Raw genomic sequence first — 21,035 nt, forward strand, 5'->3', positions numbered from 1 at the left:
AAAGAATTATTTACATTTTTTGAAGATAAAGGAGAAGGACGAATTCTGAGGTTGTTGATCGCACTAAGTTTATATTAAACTTCGGTATATAATTGTATGTAGTTGGCTGAGAATTACTGAACGAATTAATAGCGCCTTAAAAATAAAAAAAGTTTTCTTCTAATTTGTACATACTTGTAATTTATTCAGTAAAACTTATAGACCGTTAAAATATATTCTCCTCGTATATATTCAACTCGTAAAAGATATAATTGGATCTCAAAGACTATGGCTGTAAAATTATGTGAGTAATATTGTAATATTTGTATGTTATTGTAATTATTTTGCTGATTATTATATTCTATAAAGTTCACGAAAACTAATATATAAAAATTATACTCCTAACTACTATTGCTTACTTAACTTGTATTCCTTATAATTAACGTGTTTTTATAAAAAGATGAATAAGGCAACGATCAAATTAAGACCTTGTACTGTTTTGGTTCATAAGCATTATTAAAGAAGCCAAGGTAACATGCAGTTGTACCTAAAGACTTGGATAACGAATGAATTTATTATCTATTTTTTGTCAATTGTATTTTTGCATTTTTTTATATTAAAAACATCTTTCCTTGAAAATTAATATTTGCTATCAAATAATAATAAATAATCTAATGTCCCTTTTTATTAAATTTTAGAGTGTTAATAAATATTCTGTTAAGCATAATAAAAAAATTTATAAAACAATAACAACTTGCTTTAAATAAATAACACATTGCTTTGCGTTTAATCCTTATTATTTTTAATTAATAATAATATACTTAAGATGTGTTTTAAATAATAATACATTAATTTAATTGCATGGGCATGGTATACATAATAAAAATATCAAAACATTTTCATATTTTATTAATAATTATCATAACTTGATATACTTTAAGTTTCTGTTATTAAACAAACTTACAAATTGTACAATAAACTTTTAAATATGATTAGTAATTATTATTATACTTGTTGCTTGATAGCCAATAATTTATTATAATATCACAGTAAACAAATTTACCAGTTATCATTTGTTTAGTCAACAGAAATAAAGATTATTTCTTCAGTGATAATTTTATCTGACATCTAAACTTTAGCGTATCTATTAAAAGATTCTTCTCTTCATTTCCTTTCGTATACATTTTACACACAAATAAAACTATAACTTTCATTTATTTATATTATAAATAGTTAAATTCACTAAAATTACATTGTAAAAAAAAACACAATATAAAATTCAAGCTAATGTTATATAATTTAATGTTAAATACGAATTAATTAACTCTGATTTGTATTTAAATTGTAAATGTCATTCAAAATAAATTTCGTACGTATATATAAACGAAAAACAAAGCAATCTATATCTTTATACGTTAGTTGTCATTTAACGTGAAACAGTTTCGTAACGACGTTCGGCAACAACGTTTATTTCATATAAATTACGTAAAAGCAAAATATACGCCGAGTAGAAATTTCATTGACGGGATCATGAAACTTGTACGAACTGGAGATCGGGGGCGAATATTGATCAAGGGTTGTATTGCGCGTGTGTGCGCGCACCCCTCACACCGATAGGGCGTTGCGCGCGCTAATGTGCGTGCGTGTGTTGTCCATGTGCCAGCGAGCGAGCCGGGATCCTCCTGTGCCGACTGAGTTTATAATAAACACTAATGCTCTATTTAATGCTTGTATCTATCGTTATCTATTCAACTTCGAACTAAATGTGACTTTCGCGAGATGTGAAGTAATTCGCCGCGACAGCACTCGCGAACTGGCCGCGATGGCACCGTAAAAATCAATAAATCTCCCAGTGGAACTCGTATATTGCATTCTACTTAGTGACTTTAACACCAGTGTCACAAATGAATATATCGCGAGTGAATGCGAAGTGTATTTGCTTTACAGTGCGGCCGAAAGGTCTATAAGGCGAGTTCCCGATGTTCAATCACAAGTTACCGACTGACTTTCCGATGCAAACCCTCCGTAAGAAAACCAGCCCTTGCAAATGTGAGTTCTGAATTTGCGTGACTCGATAAGCTTTTACACGATTTTTCTAAATTTCAATATCATTGCGGTCATGCGGTGTTTAGATCATAGAGCTATATGTAAGCGGATACACTAGGGCATCCTCGCTTTGTGCTGTATATTTTGCGTTTTTTTTTCGTTGTAACATGCATGGTCCGGCCATGATAACCACTGTACTAACTGTATGTCACCCGAGCTATCGCTAGTCATATCATAATTAGTGACTGATTTTAAACAGAGGGTGTGTTGTGGGCCTGGCGGTGGAGCGGTGGTGCGGCGGGGGGAGTAACTAACTATATTCGGTTTATTCGGAATAATGCAGGTGTGTCATTTCCAGCACCTCTTGCGGCAGTTCGGTGAGTACTGCGATCATATATTGCATTTCACGCTTCACACTAGATGGGTAGATTAGCTATGAATGATTGGTCCCCCTCTGCTCCCTACCTTATCTCGTTATGACCTTAATGTGGAAATGTTCGATGAAACCTACCGTATATAATTATATTATAAAGTCTAAATATAAGTACATATATATGTTATAATTAGTTTATTTTATATGGTTCGTAAGTCGGCTTGATTTGCATATTATCCATTATTAAACAATAATTGTAAAAATTTTGTAATTGGAAGCTCGTTATCTTTAATGACAATACGTTCTTATTCAATAAATTAAAAAAATATATTTTCTTTATGGAGAAAGTAGTGTTTAGTTACTTTCCAGTATTCACTTATTTACTTTACAAGTATTCATTATAATAAATTTCATCAGTATTATAAGTTTTGTATAACAATATATCTTTTATAAATTACGTTAATTAAATCTTTATATTATTTTCTGTAAAACGTATTATTAAAATATTGCATTAATTAAATGTTTATTCAATTTTAATAATAAAAATAAAATGCTAAAGAGGATAGAAATTTACAAAATTAATTAAGAATTATGGCATTACTATTATTTTTCAAATACCATAGTTAAGCAATTATTAAATTTGACGTTGCAACACACAATTGAAAATTACTTGAACATTTATAATTAGTGTCAAACCAGGCGTATAATTCAATAATGTGTGTTAAGTGATACTCTTTAAGAAACCCCGTAAAAACGGGTAGTGTTCATGGTATTAACTAACATTGTATAATGTACGCGTAATATGAAGAGCTAAAGGAAAAAAGACGTATAGGTATATTTATGGTTAATATTTAATTTGCCATTTCACTAACTACTACTACTAAAGTACTAACAATACTAAAGTATTGTTAGTACAAAATAACATGATTTCCAATATTGATTAATTTGGACCACTGACAGATTTATTGGAGATCTATATTGTTAAGGATTAAAACGTGAATGGATGGGTTTATTCTGATCAATCTAAATTAATTTTTGAAGACTTATTATTAGTATTGAGAATGGCATATCTTTGTTATATGTTATAACTTAGTATCAGGATAAGGTTCCGGTTTTCAACATATATACTCAGTCCCAGACTGAAGACTCTAAATTTAAAAACAGGAAATTCAATTACACAGCCAGTGATGCACCGTAAACAGGGACCGAAATAGGACAACGCTGCTCACTCTTGTTTCGCACTCGACCTCATCGTAACGTTCTTAGCCAAAGTTCATTGTGACAATAAAAAAAAAGAATGACTCTTAAGAAAATCGATTCAAAACTTTTGTTAGGCCGAGGTAATTGTTTATAGAAGATATTATTTGACGCAAACTTTCAGTGAAATTGGAGTATAATATTAGTGCTTTTGCTTTTTTTTAAAATATATTATTGCTGACATCGTATTTTGTGGTATATTTTTATGTTTAATGAAACGTTTCTAGTCATTAAAACATTCAAGCAATCATTGGATCAAAGTATGTGTTCTGTTTCCGCGATTACTAAGTGTAATAAAAAAGTATGAGATGAACCGTCTGAGGCAGAATTGCTGCCCCAAACATAAAATAAGTCGTTAAATTTAATGGCTATTCTGTGCCAACTCTCTCGCAGATACAGTTGTATTATACACAAAGTCCTTTATTATTTCTGAAAATATAATTTTATTATCCTTTCAATATATTCTACATAGTCCGTCACTTTAATCGATCACGATTCACAGAAGGTGTTGGAGTTTTATTACAATAACTTTAAATGAGTAAATAATATATATAATAAACTTCAAGCTGTTTTATAGATATCTGAATCCATCGAATATATAAATATTTGCAGCGGACTATTTAGGCCTCGTGCTTGTTTTAACGTTAACATAATATATCGTTGGTGTTAATAATGCCGAAAATTGTTTTGTCAGAGAACATGCTAACCTTGTTATTCTATAGTCATTTATGAACCTCTCGCAGACAAGAACGAGCCGGGTCGCTTCCTCGGCGAGGGTGTCTCGTTTCGCGCCAAACTTATCGGCGTACTCGAGGTACCGGAGGCGCGAGGTGACAGGATGTGTCAGGAAGCGCTTGCAGATTTAAAGATGGCTATTAGAGCGGCAGGGGAGCATAAACAGAGGATACAGGTCCATGTTGCCATCGATGGACTGCGCCTGCGCGATGATAAGACCGGTGTAAGTTTTTATACATTATCTGTTTCACTTATTTCAGCATTCATTTAAGAAGTTCTTAAAGGATTCAGTACCAAGATTGTATTTTTACTATAGCAAACCATTTTCCTTCTAACGCTGCAAAATGAGTTATGAAATCTTACAAAGTATATAAAGCTTCATATACTTCTTAAGATTGTATTGCAGTGGTTGTATTTCAAGGTCAGCTATTTATTAAATGAGTTAAAGATAGAACAATAAATGCCAGGGAAGCAAGTCTTATGAAACAGCAATTATTCATAAATACAACTTGATTAAAAAATCTAGCATTATCTAAATTGACTTAAAATTGAAATAATAACTTGCTTGAATTGCGCTTCACTTGCATGCACCCAAATTTGAATATTTATAGATAAGTGCAATTATTTATTCTCATACATTCAGCCATAGTTCTTACTAATGACTTGTATAAATGATTATATGTAACATGTCCACTACAAAACGGTGTGAAAAGTTAAGGTTATTAGCTATAGTGAACTCTTATGTAGTAACCATCCGTACAATACAAATTATAATACCAGATTCTGCATTAGCATTAGCAGCCCGTAAATGTCCCACTGCTGGGATAAAGGCCTCCTCTCCCTTTTTGAGGAGAAGGTTTGGAGCATATTCCACCACGCTGCTCCAATGCGGGTTGGCGGAATACACATGTGGCAGAATTTCGTTGAAATTAGACACATGCAGGTTTCCTCACGATGTTTTCCTTCATCGCCGAGCACGAGATGAATTATAAACACAAATTAAGCACATGAAATTTCAGTGGTGCCTGCCTGGGTTTGAACCCGAAATCATCGGTTAAGATGCACGCGTTCTAACCACTGGGCCATCTCGGCCCAGATTCTGACCAATACGTAAAACTAAAAGACAAGATTTTAATGCATTGATACTTAAAACGAATACAAAATTGCTCTTTTTAAGCGTTAAATAGGCGTATTTTGAGTTATTACATTTTTGCGGCCTCGTCCTGGTAGTAAAATTGTTTTATTTTATTAATATTATAAATGCGAAAGTTTGGATGGATGGAGATATGTTACTCAACCACACCAGACCGACTGAACGGATCTGAATGAAATTTAGCACAGAAATAGTCTGAAATAGCGTATAGCGAATTCTTCTCGGAAAAATGTATCTAACACCTTTCATTTCATTTCCTTTGCATTTCCCTTCACATGGGGTGAAGCCACTGTCGGAAACTACACGTCAAAATCGGTCGACAAAACCATTTATTAAGGCAAACCCCGATTAGTCGTGTGATTACAGATTCACGCGCGGATCTTATTTACATGGACATCTTAACAATAAATGTGACGTAACCGCTTGGTTTATCTGAATTGCGCGGCGCCCGTGCAATCTATTTACACAAATTATGAAGTATGAAGCCCCAGAAAAGCGTTGCGTTACGGGCACCGCGCGATTCTGACTTGGTAAGGCCAATTTCAATATTAAATAATTAATTGATGAACTGGAGGAAAGACCTACATGACATCTTTAGTTTGAGGTTTATTTTAATAAATTTGGGAAGATCGGTGTATTGATTCCATCCTATACTGCATAATTCTTCTTTTCTATATTATTTTAGATCATATATTATATATCTGAATTCAATCTTCAAACTCTCAGGCACTCACGAAATAAGCACTATTAGCAGCCTGTAAATTTTCCCACTGCTGGGCTAAAGGCCTCCTCTCCCTTTGAGGAGAAAGTTTGGATCATATTCCACCACGCTGCTCCAATGCGATTTTGCGAAATTAGACACATGCAGGTTTCCTCACGATGTTTTCCTTCACCGCCGAGCACGAGATGAATTATAAACACAAATTAAGCACATGAAAATTCAGTGGTGCCTGCCTGGGTTTGAACCCGAAATCATCGGTTAAGATGCACGCGTTCTAACCACTGGGCCATCTCGGCTCTCAATATAAGCACTACCTGATTTAAAAAAAAGCTGTTAGAAACGCGAAATTACAATCGTGGGCTTGCAATCTATGCAAATGGAAAAAGTTAGTAGCAGAAATAAGTCATTAAATAAGTTACAAATAATGAAAAAAAAACCAACTTTTAAAATATTACCTTAATTTTTCAGAAGCATTACTTTGAGGTATGATGCCGTAGATAGCCGTATGAAAGTAACAAAAATATTCTGTATATAATCTTGTCCTTTTACACCGCAACTGCTGCGGAGCTGTATACGAAAATCTGTGTGTATAAGAGGTCATTGCCATTTAGCATCAATCGTAACGTCAATAAATTTGTTTGATACTACTATATCTAATCTCTATTGATAACTAAAGTTGTTTTGCTAAATTGTACAATTTTTGAATTATTTTGATAAACGTTAGATTATTTACTATAACCCAAAATATAATCCGATACAACACTGCTTACATCGTCATACTGAAACTTTTTAATTTTAAAAACCATTGAGGAGCAAGTATTCTTCAAAAAATACTATGTCATGTTTGTTACACGATACAAGATAGTGCAAGTCATTTATATATATGAGGAATAGAGCAGGTCCAAGGATTGATCCCTAGAGCGCCTTATTTTGACTGAGAGTCTAGGATATCTTTTTCCTTTTACTTCGTCCCTTTGAATTATATTATTCAGGCAAGAAATAAATTGCTTCATCAGTGGTCTTGTATATTAATAAAGCAAGGTGCACCTGAATTTCCTAAATTAGCACCAAGCCATTTCAAAACAGAGTGAGAAAAATATAACCAAAAATAAACCATATCTGTAATAACACAATGTGAATGTAATGATTACTTTATCAATGCTGTATATCTTTCTATATGACATTTAATTATGCTCACTTTTAAAAGCTAGCTACTAAAAAATAACAAGCTAACCGCATGTAGAATATTTAAATGCTGTTCCTCCTTCTAGGCGTATTTATCTATTTCTTATAAACAAACAAAAAAATCTAGTATTGTGATGGAAATTACTATTATATTTAAAAATAATGTAACATATTAGTTCTGACTCATTAGGTTATAGATCATTGCTAAATAAGCCGTGTTATACATATGAGCATACAAAGGTCAGGTGTTGAAGCATATTACGTAAACGCCTAGATAGAACATTGTTTATAGTGAACTCAGTACTTCTACCTTACCAATTTTGCCAAACTGTTATGTGTAAAATATTCCATTATTTATTCCAGGACTCTTTGTATCATCATCCTGTTCACAAGATATCCTTCATCGCGCAGGACATGACGGACTCTCGTGCGTTCGGCTACATATTTGGATCTCCCGACACCGGTCATCGCTTCTTTGGTATCAAGACTGATAAAGCAGCTAGTCAAGTAAGTTCTGCTTTTATTACTAATTGTTTATCTGAAATGTGGAACAGTTCCAATAAATGATGAAAAACAGAATTTGCATTCTAGGTGTAGGCAGTGGCTTACATGTCTAACAGCTCCAGCTAGGTAAAAATTAAGAGCAAATTGCTGGTGTTTATGTGAAATCAAAATCGCTACCTTCCTAAAATGTTCCGAAGATGTAGCACTGCTAATTTCCCGGGTAGCTACTGATCATTTATTGACAGAAAAACACAATAACTCATTTTTTCAGTATTAGCAATATTTTTTTAATGCAGACTGCTGATAATAATTATATCAAAGAATTAATTTATTTTGTTATTGTTGAGTACAATTTAAAATTTATTAACAGGTATTTGTGACATCGGGTCAGCGTTTAAAGTCCAAAGTAGCCACTTGTAATCGCAGGTCGATTTATACTTATCTATCCCCTAGATTTGCATAACGTACTATAATGATCATATAAATAATCTAATTGATATCCGTCGCTTATGTGTGTATATAAATAAATTTACAATAAATCTATTTGTACGGAACAAACCATTTGGAAGGTCGGTTTCAGTGAGTTTTGCATTAACAGTAAATGTCTTTGACTTAATATGTATTATATTGGTTGATTATGTCTTTTGACTTGTATACTTCATTGTTTGAACAAATACGTTGGTGTTGGCTGTCAAGGAATTTTCGGAACAGTCCGGAGCTAGGAAGATGGTGGTGTCACACATCTCGTGTATGTGTGTGTGTATGTGTGCGTGTGTGTGTGCCTGTGATGTGAACTATGCTAATTAGAGATTGCTCATCAGCTTGCACACACACGCCTGCACTATAGTATTTCCTGCGCAATTGTCTTATTTCCTCTGTCAATCTTGACTCCGTTGCTCTTTTGGGTTTGAGGAATTGTTGGGAACTTCGAAAAGATAGGCCTATTGGTATGTTGTTTAATTAATATACTTAATCAACATAAGTTATATCTTTATTTTTATTTCGCAGGTAGTTATAGCAATGAGGGACTTATTTCAAGTAGTATTTGAACTTAAGAAAAAAGAAGTAGAAATGGCAAAGCAGCAACTTGAAGGGAAAAATGTTACCAGTAGTCTCATACGGCATACCGCCAGTACTGTTACAGATACAAAAACTAAGGTAAGAATTTACTAACTAAAAATTTTCTGCAAAAAAAAGTGTTGCCAGTTTAACATTTAATGAGGTGGTCAAAACTGGTGAAATATTTTAATTTTGTTTTAAAAACAATATATTACGAATCTCATTAAATATTGATTATTATGTATGTTTATTTACAAACAAAACACGACACTAAACACCCATAACACAAACGGTGTTGACAAATCCGACATTCCTCGTCTTTGTTGTCATAATTGGAGCGCAATTTTGTAGAAACGTTTTAGTTTTCTGAGAAGATCGCAGAAAAAATATTGTAAGTGATGCGAGACAGACTAAGGTTTAGGTGCTTTAGATGTATATTATATAATAATCATTTCAAATATGTACGTTTAAATGATATATCTGATATAGATGTGTGGGATTCCTCGGTGAATTGGGAATTAGGGGTTAATACAGTAAGTTAACGATACTTTTTACCCTTATTTTTTAATAAATGTATCCAGATTGTAAGTTGCCGGAAAATTTTGAACAAAGTTATCAATTCTATCAATTGATAGATTATATATATCAATTAATAAATAATTATTTATAGGTACGCAATTTTGATATTTTATAATATACTTTTATGGGTTTATAATTAATTGAAATTGGCCTGTTATTTTAAAAACAATATGTCGTAAGTATAATTGTAAGTAAGTAAAGGTTCTTTATAATTATTAGCCACAGAAAATATTTTTTATTAATTAAAACTATTTATATGCTCCTTATTTTTAATCTGTTCTACCAGATTATACCAATGACTGGGGAGCCTAGTTCTTCTATAACAAAACCCGAAGGTGCTGGAGAAGGGGGAGTCGCAGAGCTGGTAGACTTGGAACAAGAGCTGTGCTCGCTGAGAAGAGGTCTCACGCAGGTCGAGGGCCTGACTCCTTCGACCGATCCTTTCGGGGACTCATTTATTATCCCTGCTCAGGTAAATTGATTAATTGAGGAACATACTTCATGATTACTTTTCATGGTACCTCCTTGATTGTTTTACTAGACATAAGTTTGACCACAGACATAAGTTGATCCCGTGTGTTTACTGCAGAAGGGGCTGTTGCCCCCTCCCCCCGGCGCGCCCCGCGGCCGCGTCCCCCCGCGCTCGCTGAGCCCCGGGAAGCCGGTTTCCTTTGACCTTTCGTCGGTTGCGGGCGACTTCGAACCCAAGCCCGCCACGCTCGTGGACGAGCCGGACCCGCCGGTCAGTGCACGCCCACTACTCTTCTTTCTTGCGTACACATAAACACACGTAAACGTCGGCGACGTTACCCTCAATCGATCGTCAATTTTCGATTTTCTCATTGGTTCAATTTTAGAATTGGTTAGAATTTTTGTGTTAAATAATAACTTTACTTAAATGGTTATTTTAAAACAATTTGTGGCTCTTTTTTTAAAACAAATCGATAAATGGTAACGTAGTCAGAGCAAGTTACACAATAAACAGTAGAGCAGTGATACGCAATACTTTTCTGTTTTGTCTTTTCAAGAATATAAAAATTAGATATCTTAGACGCGAGAAAGATAAACGAGTATAAGACGAAGCAATTAATGTTGCGATGCGCTGAGCTAAATTGTTTTTACCTTGAATAATACAATTTAAAACACTGAAAAGATTAATTTGGAAAATAAAGCAATGTGACAAAATTAAATTTTTAATGGATATGTTTCACATTAAAATGTGAATAACTTTTTTAAAGAAACTTAAAACTGTGATGTACATTCTAAATCTCTATTTCATTGACCTCTGTTGTAAGGATTTCTAGTTCAAAGATATCAGGTAATTTGAACTTTAAGATACAACTCATGCCCATTTTGCGCTAATCTGTAACGATCACTCCCATCCATCTGACGCAATGTAGGTAGCTAGCTGTCACTGAGTGTGCGAGTGAGCCAGCAGACGCCCGCCGGGCTCGGCGGCGCTTGCGAGCTTGTAATGTCGCTGTTGCAGGTGCACTCGCAGGCCGCGGCCGCCTCCGCCTCCGCCTACGACGTGTTCACGGAGCTAGACCCGCTCGGCACCGGCCGGAGTAAACCTTACGTTGACAAAAAACTCTTCTTTCAGGAGCTCAAAAACCCACCAAAGAAAGTGCTCAAAGACCTCGTACCGCCGACGCATTCCCTCCTATCCGATATCTTGCCGGGCCCGAGCGAGACGCGGGCGGAGGCCTACGGGCCGCCCACGGCCCTGAGCTCCCTGTCCCGGCACTCTGGCGGCACGGTCGCGATAGCTAAGCCGCCTCGGCCGACATTCTCGTCCGACTTTTTTGCGTCCGATCCGTTCGCGGAGACCGACCCCTTCGACAACACCGACCCCTTCTCCGACACCTTCAGAGACGACCCCTTCACGAGCGTGCAGGATTTCCCGAAACTCTCCTCGCTGAGGACCGAGGAGCCGAAGAGCGACCTCAGTAAGGAATTGATACAGGATAAGCTGGAGCCGGAAACGGCCCGGAACGTGTTCAATGGGCCGCTGCAGGTGTCGCTGCCGCCGGAGCCGGCGCCCAAGTCGCCGCGACTGCCGCGACAGGTACCGGACATATGTTCGCATCACTCGCACACATAAAACCCATTTATTTTCATTGTCATTATTTCTTATACCAGTACCAAATGTTGACCTGACCACTGATGGCTGAATATCTTATTGACAGAACACGAACACGAGTACTATCAGACAGCGACCGCACGCCAGCTCCAAGCTGAACTCCGAGAGCGCGTCGCCCCCTCCCCCTTTACCCCCTAAGAAGATTGCCGAACTCAGCCTCATCCCGCCGCCGCGACCACCACACGACCATGAAGATATGGAAGAGTCGGAAACACCACCGTTACCTAAGCCTGCCAGGAAGAAGGAGCCGTTGGTAAGAATTATTGTTTGACTATAAACTACAATGTAACTGTCATAATAAGCATACAAAACTACAAATATGAAATTTCATTTCGTTCGTTAGACTTCAATTTATACACTGGAATAATCAAACGATAAATTGTATGATATTTAAATGAAAATTTTGGACATAAAAACATTATAGGATACCAAAAACGAAGATTTAAAAAGTTGGATGATTATAGCAAAGTAGCCAAAAGCATGGTGGTTAGTATTCTTTACGTCTAAAAAAATTAAATGAATAAAGCAATGCATGCAACGCATTTTGTTTACGTTGCGTAAATAGGGCGTTTTTAACGCATATTTTTGAGTACCAAGTTCAGACGTTCGTTATCATGTAATGTATCAATGTGGTCGTAGGCCGACCGCAGCATGAAGCCGCGTCAGTCGTCGCTGGCCACGAACAGCAGCGAGGACGAGTACCTGACGCCGGCGCCGCCCCCCCTCCCCGCCGCCAAGCGCTTCGACATCACGCTCAGCCAACTACTGACACTCACTATGGACGATTTAGCCGCCAGGTGATAGATATATAATAATTATTAGGCAATGTAATTTTAAATTCTACATTCGAAAATTGTCGTCTTAGTAAAGTCGCCGAGGACTATGACGAAATGACAATAGGATTATTTTTTTAATTTTACTCGACATAATTTTTTTCTCTATTTGGAAATAACACTAAATGGCATTTTACAGTCTCAACGTTAACCGAGAGCTAATTAAAATATTTACTTATTTATAAAAAATAAACATAAATTGTCATATCAACACAGACTCCGCGTACCAGCTGCCACGTTATCCTCAATGACTCTACCTCAACTCACAGACTACCTCAGATCATATGTGGCGACAGAAAACGAGAAAGCGGTATGTAATACTTTTGCAATTTTAATGACACTATTATCATACATCTCTTATTTATATTTATTAAACAGGATCTTATATTAATAAAATTTTATTTTTTACATGTGTTTTCTCGCTTAAAAAAACCCTCTTAGAAGTGTCAAAATACTCGCTTACTGAACCTACTATCAAAATGTAACATGAATGGCATGTAATAAAATATTATTTGCACTATTTATTTCCTAATAATAGTATATATGGCCATAGCTCTTTAAGTGTATCCGTAACGTTGGTTATGCTTCTAGCACGTACATATGGACGCAGCCATCCGACCAGAAAAGGAAAGAATAACTCCAATGATTCCTGAAATATCTGCACCATCTATAGTACCAGAAAAACCCGCCGTCAAAGCACCCGTAACTACAGAATTCAAACCCCAGTTTGAAGATAATTTCGCTCCGACTGAAACCTCAGATGGTTTTGTAGCCAATTTCGATGATTTTGAGCAAAAAGCAAATCCCACTTACGACAAATATGCAGCATTTAGAGAAATACAAGAACAAGAATTGAAAGCAAAGTCAATATTAGATCCTATCGCTTCAGAAGTAAAACAAGAGGACGACAAAGAGTTAACATCAATAGCCGACTTAATAAAAACAGAAGAACATAAAGTCGAGGAGAGGAAAGAACTAGACAAGAGTCCATTAAAAAGCTTAGACGAGCTCACGATAGATTCGTTCAATATGTTTCGTAATTCTGTAAGTCCGAAACCCATCGATGCAAAAATCGAAGACATAAAGACGGTTATGAAAAATTTGCAAATAGAAAAGTCTAGGCGTAGCGTCTCGCCGCGCGATAACGGCGTAACAGAGACGAAATCCGACGACAACAACGACAGATATGCTGCTTTACGTGAAATAACAATAATAGAACCGCCGGACGAATTCGAATCAATACCGCCAGAAGCGCCCAAGGAACGCAAGAAGTCTGACGAAAAATCGGACGGTTTTGATAATTCCGATTTTTTCGATTGTATCGATAATAGTTCCCTATCTTTTAATGTGGAGGATGCATTCAGAAAGAGCCCTGGAGTTAAAGATAAGGAAGAGGAGAAGAAAGTTGAGGAAAAGAAAGAGACGCCGATAGAAGTAATGCCGCCGCCGCCGGTGAGAGATCTGCAGCCGCCGACGCGGCTCTCCGCTGGGTCCATTAGTGATGTGAATAGCGGCTCTTCTCCAGATACTAAAGGTATAAAATAAAATATAATTTATTTAGTACTTGAAAAACTATTTCAAGGTTTAACCTTTTTGTTCGGGTTCTCAAGTCCAATATGTTACCTCATTTGTCCTTACTTCACACAATAATTATAATTTGATCCAAAATATATGTCCTGAGTAAACTATATTGATATTTTTTCTTATTCTGTCAATTGTATCAAATGAACTTATTGTATGCCTTCCAGTTAACAACACGCTTCAGACCAAAACTCTATATCGTAAGGAATGTAAATTTCACACCAGATACTAATATCATCTTCCTCAGACCGATGCCTTCCCCCTGTGATGTCGGTGGGGGGCCTCACGCGTTTGGGCTGGGGAGAGGGCTGGTCCTCCGACTCGCGCGACTCGGAGCCGCGCACCCGACGACGACGGACGCACAACAGGGGACTGTCTGGTACGTACGCCTACTCCTTCTAGGACTGACCACTAATATCCAACGGTTATAAAACCGCTATATAAATGAATATCTTTAAAAACATAAGCATTAGGGTTAATTGGACATTTTTGTTAACATTTAGTGTGAACATAGTTATTGTATTTTACCCAATGAACCCAATTTTTTTAAGATTTTGTTTATTAACTTATCTAAGCCTCCGAAAACAACTGCCTTGAAACTGGATTTGTGATAAAAATAGCATTGTGGCATTATCAAGTTGCTGTCATTTAGTTCGTGTAATAACAATACGAATTACACATCGTTTATTTATTTACCATAAGCTATATACCTAAGTTGCCTAATCTTATAGTACAAGTCCTAGGAAACGAACCCGCTAATGTCACATGCTAGAGTGTTGAACTATTGTGACGTTTGGTTGCTTAACTATGCGACGTGTATCGGGTGTACATACCCTGCGAAGTTAGGTAATGTCCTCGATGGTAAATGATCCTGAGAATGGTCGTCGGGGCCGAGCTTGGCTCGAAACCTGGACACCATCGTCATACATATCTCTTGTTTAACCCGTGTCCTGTAGTGTGTTGTCGTGTCCGCAGTGCAAACGTCGTCGTCGTCGCGCGACGTGTCCCCGTGGGACGAGGAGCCGCCGCGCCGCGCCGCGCGCCGCGAGCGGGAGTCGCGGGAGTCGCGGGAGTCGCGGGAGTCGCGGGAGTCGCGGTCAGTGCAGCCACTTGTATTATATCTACTCCAAACTATTGCTTTCCCACTAGAATCTGGAGGTTGGCAAGGATATTTCCTTCCGTGGCGCCCTAATTTTGAGAGGAATTACGACTAGTATATAAATGTTATAGGAGTTTTAATCATCCAATTATCTTCCTAGCGAACGAGTAGTAAAATGCTACGAATCGTTTCCTCATGCTCCTGTTTTATATTCTCTTACTTGACTATTATCTGTTTGCAGACACAATTCATCCGGTTCTAGAGAATGTCTAGACTCTGGCAGTGGAAGAGAAAAGGAAAAGCCGAGAGATAAGCGGGGCAGTAGAGATATCGATTTGAATAGAGACGGTAGAGAATCCGCCAGGGATAGGAGGGACTCCGGTAGCGGGAGAGACAGGCGTGACGTCAGCAAGGAGAGGGACCACAGGGACCACAGGGAGAGAGACAGGCGTGATCGGAGAAGTAGAGAGAGAGAGAAGGATACGTGGAGTAGAGAGAGGAATTACAGTAGGGAGAGAGATTACAGAGACTCGCGGAGCAGAGAGCGGTCGAAAGATTATAGAGACATGGACCGGCATCGGAAACCGATACATTCATACGACGAGGAAGAGTGAGTACATAAGACTTACACACTCACGCTAGTAAAGTCGCTTTATCATACTTTAATATTTTATAAAGACATACTTGTTCTGTGATAAAATTGCTTTTGTTGAGTATGTTTATATAAATACATCTTATTTACTTGATAGTAGGGCTTCGTGCAAGCGTCTCTAGGTAGGTTCCACCCTGTGTAACTGCAGGCACCAGGGACATAACATATTAGCTCCCAAGGTTAGTGACGCATTGGCGTTTTGTAAAGAATTATTAATATTTTTTAAAGCAAAATTCTATGGGCGGTGATGGCTAACTAAAATTATATGATAACTGCTGACAAAAAACATCAGTTTATAAATCGAGCAGAAACTTAATTATAGAAGTTCCATATTACTACTTTTTTTTAGATACTTTGAAACGTTTTCTAAGCTTAAATATTAATATATGTGTGATTATAGCTACAGCGACGGCGGCTCTGGAAGGTCTTCTCCCCGGGAGCGGTGGCCCGACCAGCGCTGGAGAAGGGATGGTGTGTATGTAGTATATAATGAGTTCATAGAAGGACTGCGTTTATGGTCTTATGAATATATTTATATGTTTTATTCAAAATCAAAACATACTTTATTCAAGTAGTCTTTTACAAGCACTTTTGAATCGTCATTAAACAAACTATATTAAGTGAAGATACCTCCGGTTCGGAATGCAGATTCTATCGAGAAGAACCGGCAAGAAACTCTGTAGGTTTTATTTTTCAACATTTAAAAATACAAAGTCATGTTAGTTAAATAGAATTATATATGTAGGTTATATATCCTGCCTGGAAGTCAACAAGTATTAGCTTCGCGCTTTTTTATCATCTATATAATCTTGTATTGAATGATATGCCTCCTTTACCAGAACTGTTATGTACTATAAACCAAACATGTTCTTTATTTCAGAGAGAAATTACGGTTCCTTAGGTTGGCGGGAAACTCGACGAAGAAATGAATTAAGACAAAGTGAAGATCCAAACGAAAGAAGGTAAGGATGACATTTTTTTCGCTTTGATCTCTATGGTTGTAATAATAGTAAGTCGTTTGATGTTTCTACTTACACTTCCGTGTGTGAAAAAACGTCTTTCGTAGTCTTCTGCCTGAATTATTTTTGGTCGTGTCTGAGAGTAACAAAAAACAGAGTTCAGGTTGTAAAAAACGAGGAATTCGTTCTATGTTTCACCAAAAGCATAAAGTTTTTATAATTGCACGAGATCCATTATCTATTTATATTTTATTAGTCGTGCATATCATATTTAAATGTCAAGTTTTTTTATATTTATTGAACGAAGTTTTTAGTAAAATATCAAAACGGTGTTCCGTGAATCATGTCAATCGAATGATCTGTAATACTAATAAGTATCCATTTCATTTTAATCAATGTAATACTAATAATTTGAAATTATTAATAATTTTTTTACTTTCAGATATGGATCTACATTAGGTTGGCCGGGTCGTCGCTCAACAACTATTGCTTCTAGACGGGAAGTCGAGCGAGAAATGCGGGACGCTAGGGAATCCGCCCGGGACGCGCGTGACGCTAGAGATTCCGGCCGCGACTCAGGAAGAGATTCGAGAGATCCTCGGGACTCGGGCAGGGACTCTCGAGACGCGCGGGATTCCGGTAGAGACTCGGGAAGGGATTCGCGCGATCCGCGAGACTCGGGGCGCGAGTCGGGACGGGATTCGAGGGACGCGAGGGAAGCAGTCCGGGACGCCCGGGATCCGAGGAGGCGGCGACGTGAGGAGCCTCGGACAAGACCGCGGGATTACCGCTTTTCGAACGATTTTTCCCCGCGGGAGAGAGAGCATACATCGCCCTTCGACAACGATTTTCAAGATACACCCACACCGACTACGAAGAAACGAGCACCTTACTCTTGCCTTGAGGGAACGAGGTAAAATTATAATGACGATTTGCATTTTTAAAAAAGAAAAGAGCGTACTTATTTCTTAAAGGCCGAAAACGATAAAAAGAAAATTAGTAATCCCAAATATTCAATCAGTTAAAGCAAGCTGTATACATTCCTTTAATCCAGAATCTATTTGGTAGTCGTGATTTCGCTGTCGTTGGTATTAAATATGAAGCTTCTCGTGTGACGTGTGAAACTTTTTCATTACTTCATCATAAATTTTGCTCTTAATTTTGAACTGCATGGAAAAATTTCATTATAAAGCAGCAGTTATATATTAACTGTTACCTGTATAACGTTGTTTATCTCAGATTCGGCTTTGAACTAGAAGACTCGACGGCATCCCCCTTGTCGGGCAGCTCCGCCCGAGCGCGTGACGGGGATTCTCCGGCGACACGATTCCGGTTCGACTCAGACTCGCTTTCGCCTCGCTCCATGTTCGAAGATGACTTCACGACTATCTCCACCCCCAGAGGTCGGACCGCCTCCATCGCCGAGGAGGACGAGGGGGACCTGCCCCCGCTGAGGGCGAAGCCTCAACAGCACAGGGACATTAAAAAATCGGATTCCGTCAATATATTCACGAGAGAGTCGGACCCGTTCGAGGGCGATGCGTTCTTCGCGTGCACGGGCTCCGACAGGGTGGCGCGTCGGGAGAACTGGCCGGGAGACTTCCAGGGCTTCGACAACGCGTGAGACACACGCGTGCGCCCCGCCGTCACGGCTGTGACATTGCAGGCAGAAAGCGTTCCGAAGGTCAGGTTCGCTTTTCTAAAGTCCATTTGATAAAAGTTTGATCATTGAATAATCGGAAAAGTGCCCTAAGCAATGCTTGTTTGATGAAATGTAACGAATCGGTTTGGTTTTATATATAATTCAGTCAAATTACTTAAGAATTGAACACACTGTATATGCGCTATGCTTGCCACAGTACGTTTACTGAATATGTCGGTAGGTATATTTTTTTTCGTGATCAACGATTTGAACCACTTCAGCCAGAGAAAATAAGAATATCTCTATCTTTTACAATATTTTCAAATTATTACTTTCGTTATTCGCCACGAAACGGCCATTGAACAATGAATCCTACGCTAATCAAATTAGAATGTAATATTAAGGATCTCATATTTATTAATACATAATAAATTATACATTAAGCAACAAGTAAACTATCATCTCTCATATTTAATTAGTATATAAACCCTATTTATTACTAAATGTACAATAATAAGGTCATATAAAAACCTTAGTGTTACGTTTTTATAAGGTATGTATAAATTTGGACCGTTATCAAGTTTGTATATGCCTTTAGACAACCTGTGATATGTATAAGCAACGCCCAAGCTGATTCTTTTCTCAACGCTTGTTAGTCATTTGTCATCGAGTCGGTCCATTTAACATAAGTAAATTTATTCAAAGCATTAGACAACTAATGTTAACAGTATGTATCAAATATTTAATGAAATACTATTCTTTTAGTCAAATATAAAAGACAAATCAAAACGCAGCTATATATCGACAGTTACCAATAGGTATTAATAGTGTAATTTTTTTTTTACATTATTACACAAACATTTTGTGTATTATTTTGTCCAATATCAAAATCATACCTTTAATCGCGGTAATGTATTTAAAGCACTATTAAATATCGTTCTGGGCACAAACATTTTGAATTTCGTTTATTGGTATTGTAAATATTTTGCTATGAACTGATAATTTTGAAGCGCTTTGTAAATAAAATTTTTATTATTTACCGCGTTAGTGCAATCACAATCACTTAGTACATAATATTGTATTCGTATTGTTATGGCATTTTAATTCAGCATTTATTCAATAATGGCTTTCGAAACAAAATAACAAAGATATTGCTAGATATTTATTGCACCCAATGTAATGTATCAAACATTATTTATATTAATTGAATTAAAATTATGCAATCCATAATTGAATCCATTTGTTGATATCTTTATACTGCATAAATTATATTTATAAATGTATTTTTTTTTTACATTAATCATTCTTCTCAAAAAATTTAATACTCTTGTATTTATTTATTTATAATTGGTGTGACTTCTACTGAAATGGATTTATGTATATATATTTGAAATAATATAATTATCAGTGGAGTAACACTTATTTAAAATAAAATAAATCAATTTATTATTGACTGTATTCCATTTTTAAACACTGACTTATTCAAATACTTTTTTATTTTATGTATAATATTAATATTGTGTTAGGACTAATACTCCATTTTTTTTTTCTTTATTTCTGTGATAATGTAACCTTTATTCTATATCAACTTAACATTATTTGTAAATTTGATAATTATATTTATGAAAGGCTTGATATTATGTACAATTATGTCATTTCCAAATTCTTATACATAATATATATTTAGACGATTATTAATAATGATTTATTTTAATCTATGTAATTTCTCATACATTCAACTTTTCATAAAATTAACAAGTTGAAAAAAAGTTTGTCAAATGTTTTGTATTCAGGAATTTTGTACATAATATAGTTAGAAGTAAATTAATGATGTGCAATTATTCACTCCATTCAAAACACCGTACCGAAGTGATTTTTGTTTGATACCAGTTGTGTAAAATACTTAAAGTTAATAAAACTGTAACAATGCTCGTTTGTTTTATTTATCAAATGATTTAATGAAAATAAGCGCCTTTTGGCATTAATAATTATATTATGCTTTTTAATATAATTTAATTATAGTTTATTTCTTGGTTATACGACCTGATAGTGTTACGAGACGAGTACTATGTATCGCCCTGGAATTACAGGTAAAACTTTTTTCTGAAGTAAATCTACTGATACCTAAACAGGGGACAGTTCATAAGACATGGAGATACGAAAAATTGTATCTATTACCGAAGAAAGATCGGCCATTACTCTCCCCTTCGATATACAAATCAGTCATACTGCTGACCGGGAAGAGCAAACTCATTGATAAAATTATCGGTGTACGTCTCCTACTGCAAGTCAAGAAGGTGGAACCAGCTCGCTCAGATTTGGGTAGGCTGGTGGATAGGAATTATATGATCGCTTGACCATAGACTTCCTGTCCACCGATGTAAAGGTTCGTCGTGAGAGAGTCGGTGGTCTAAATAGACTATATAGACAAACCCTTTTAACAGTCTTCTATTCAATACATAAGGAGAGGCACTCCATTAACAAAGAGTGGTGATATATCTAAGGAGGCTTATCGCCAAATACATATTAATTAAA

At 36.5% G+C, this 21,035-nt stretch overlaps 1 protein-coding gene across 2 annotated transcripts; it reads left to right on the plus strand.

Annotated features, from left to right (window-relative positions):
- The first annotated feature begins 128 nt into the window (after positions 1 to 128).
- Positions 129 to 19,814, plus strand: LOC125070361 (protein disabled). 2 transcript variants are annotated; one of them, XM_047680198.1, is made up of 19 exons: positions 129 to 283; positions 1,927 to 2,028; positions 4,399 to 4,613; positions 7,813 to 7,956; positions 8,962 to 9,111; positions 9,878 to 10,063; positions 10,181 to 10,333; positions 11,081 to 11,659; positions 11,781 to 11,987; positions 12,374 to 12,531; positions 12,784 to 12,877; positions 13,159 to 14,101; positions 14,396 to 14,527; positions 15,124 to 15,244; positions 15,489 to 15,857; positions 16,300 to 16,370; positions 16,780 to 16,861; positions 17,301 to 17,771; positions 18,098 to 19,814. In XM_047680198.1, exons 2-19 carry the CDS (start codon positions 1,959 to 1,961, stop codon positions 18,480 to 18,482), a joined length of 4,530 nt encoding a protein of 1,509 aa, XP_047536154.1. In that variant the 5' UTR covers positions 129 to 283; positions 1,927 to 1,958; the 3' UTR covers positions 18,483 to 19,814. The 2 variants fall into 2 exon arrangements, with proteins under 2 accessions (XP_047536154.1, XP_047536155.1); XM_047680199.1 differs by lacking the exon at positions 129 to 283 and having other exon boundaries at positions 1,429 to 2,028; positions 4,378 to 4,613; positions 11,195 to 11,659.
- The last annotated feature ends 1,221 nt before the right edge of the window (positions 19,815 to 21,035 follow it).

Source organism: Vanessa atalanta, chromosome 17 (assembly GCF_905147765.1).
Source record: "Vanessa atalanta chromosome 17, ilVanAtal1.2, whole genome shotgun sequence".
NCBI lineage: Eukaryota > Metazoa > Arthropoda > Insecta > Lepidoptera > Nymphalidae > Vanessa > Vanessa atalanta.

Bases quoted from the DNA above. Each gene is read 5' to 3' on its own strand.
- LOC125070361 (XM_047680198.1), top strand. From the start codon at position 1,959: ATGTTCAATCACAAGTTACCGACTGACTTTCCGATGCAAACCCTCCGT. The intron at 2,029-4,398 runs GTGAGTTCTGAA...AACCTCTCGCAG, and splicing joins GAAAACCAGCCCTTGCAAAT to ACAAGAACGAGCCGGGTCGC. The intron at 9,112-9,877 runs GTAAGAATTTAC...CTGTTCTACCAG, and splicing joins TTACAGATACAAAAACTAAG to ATTATACCAATGACTGGGGA.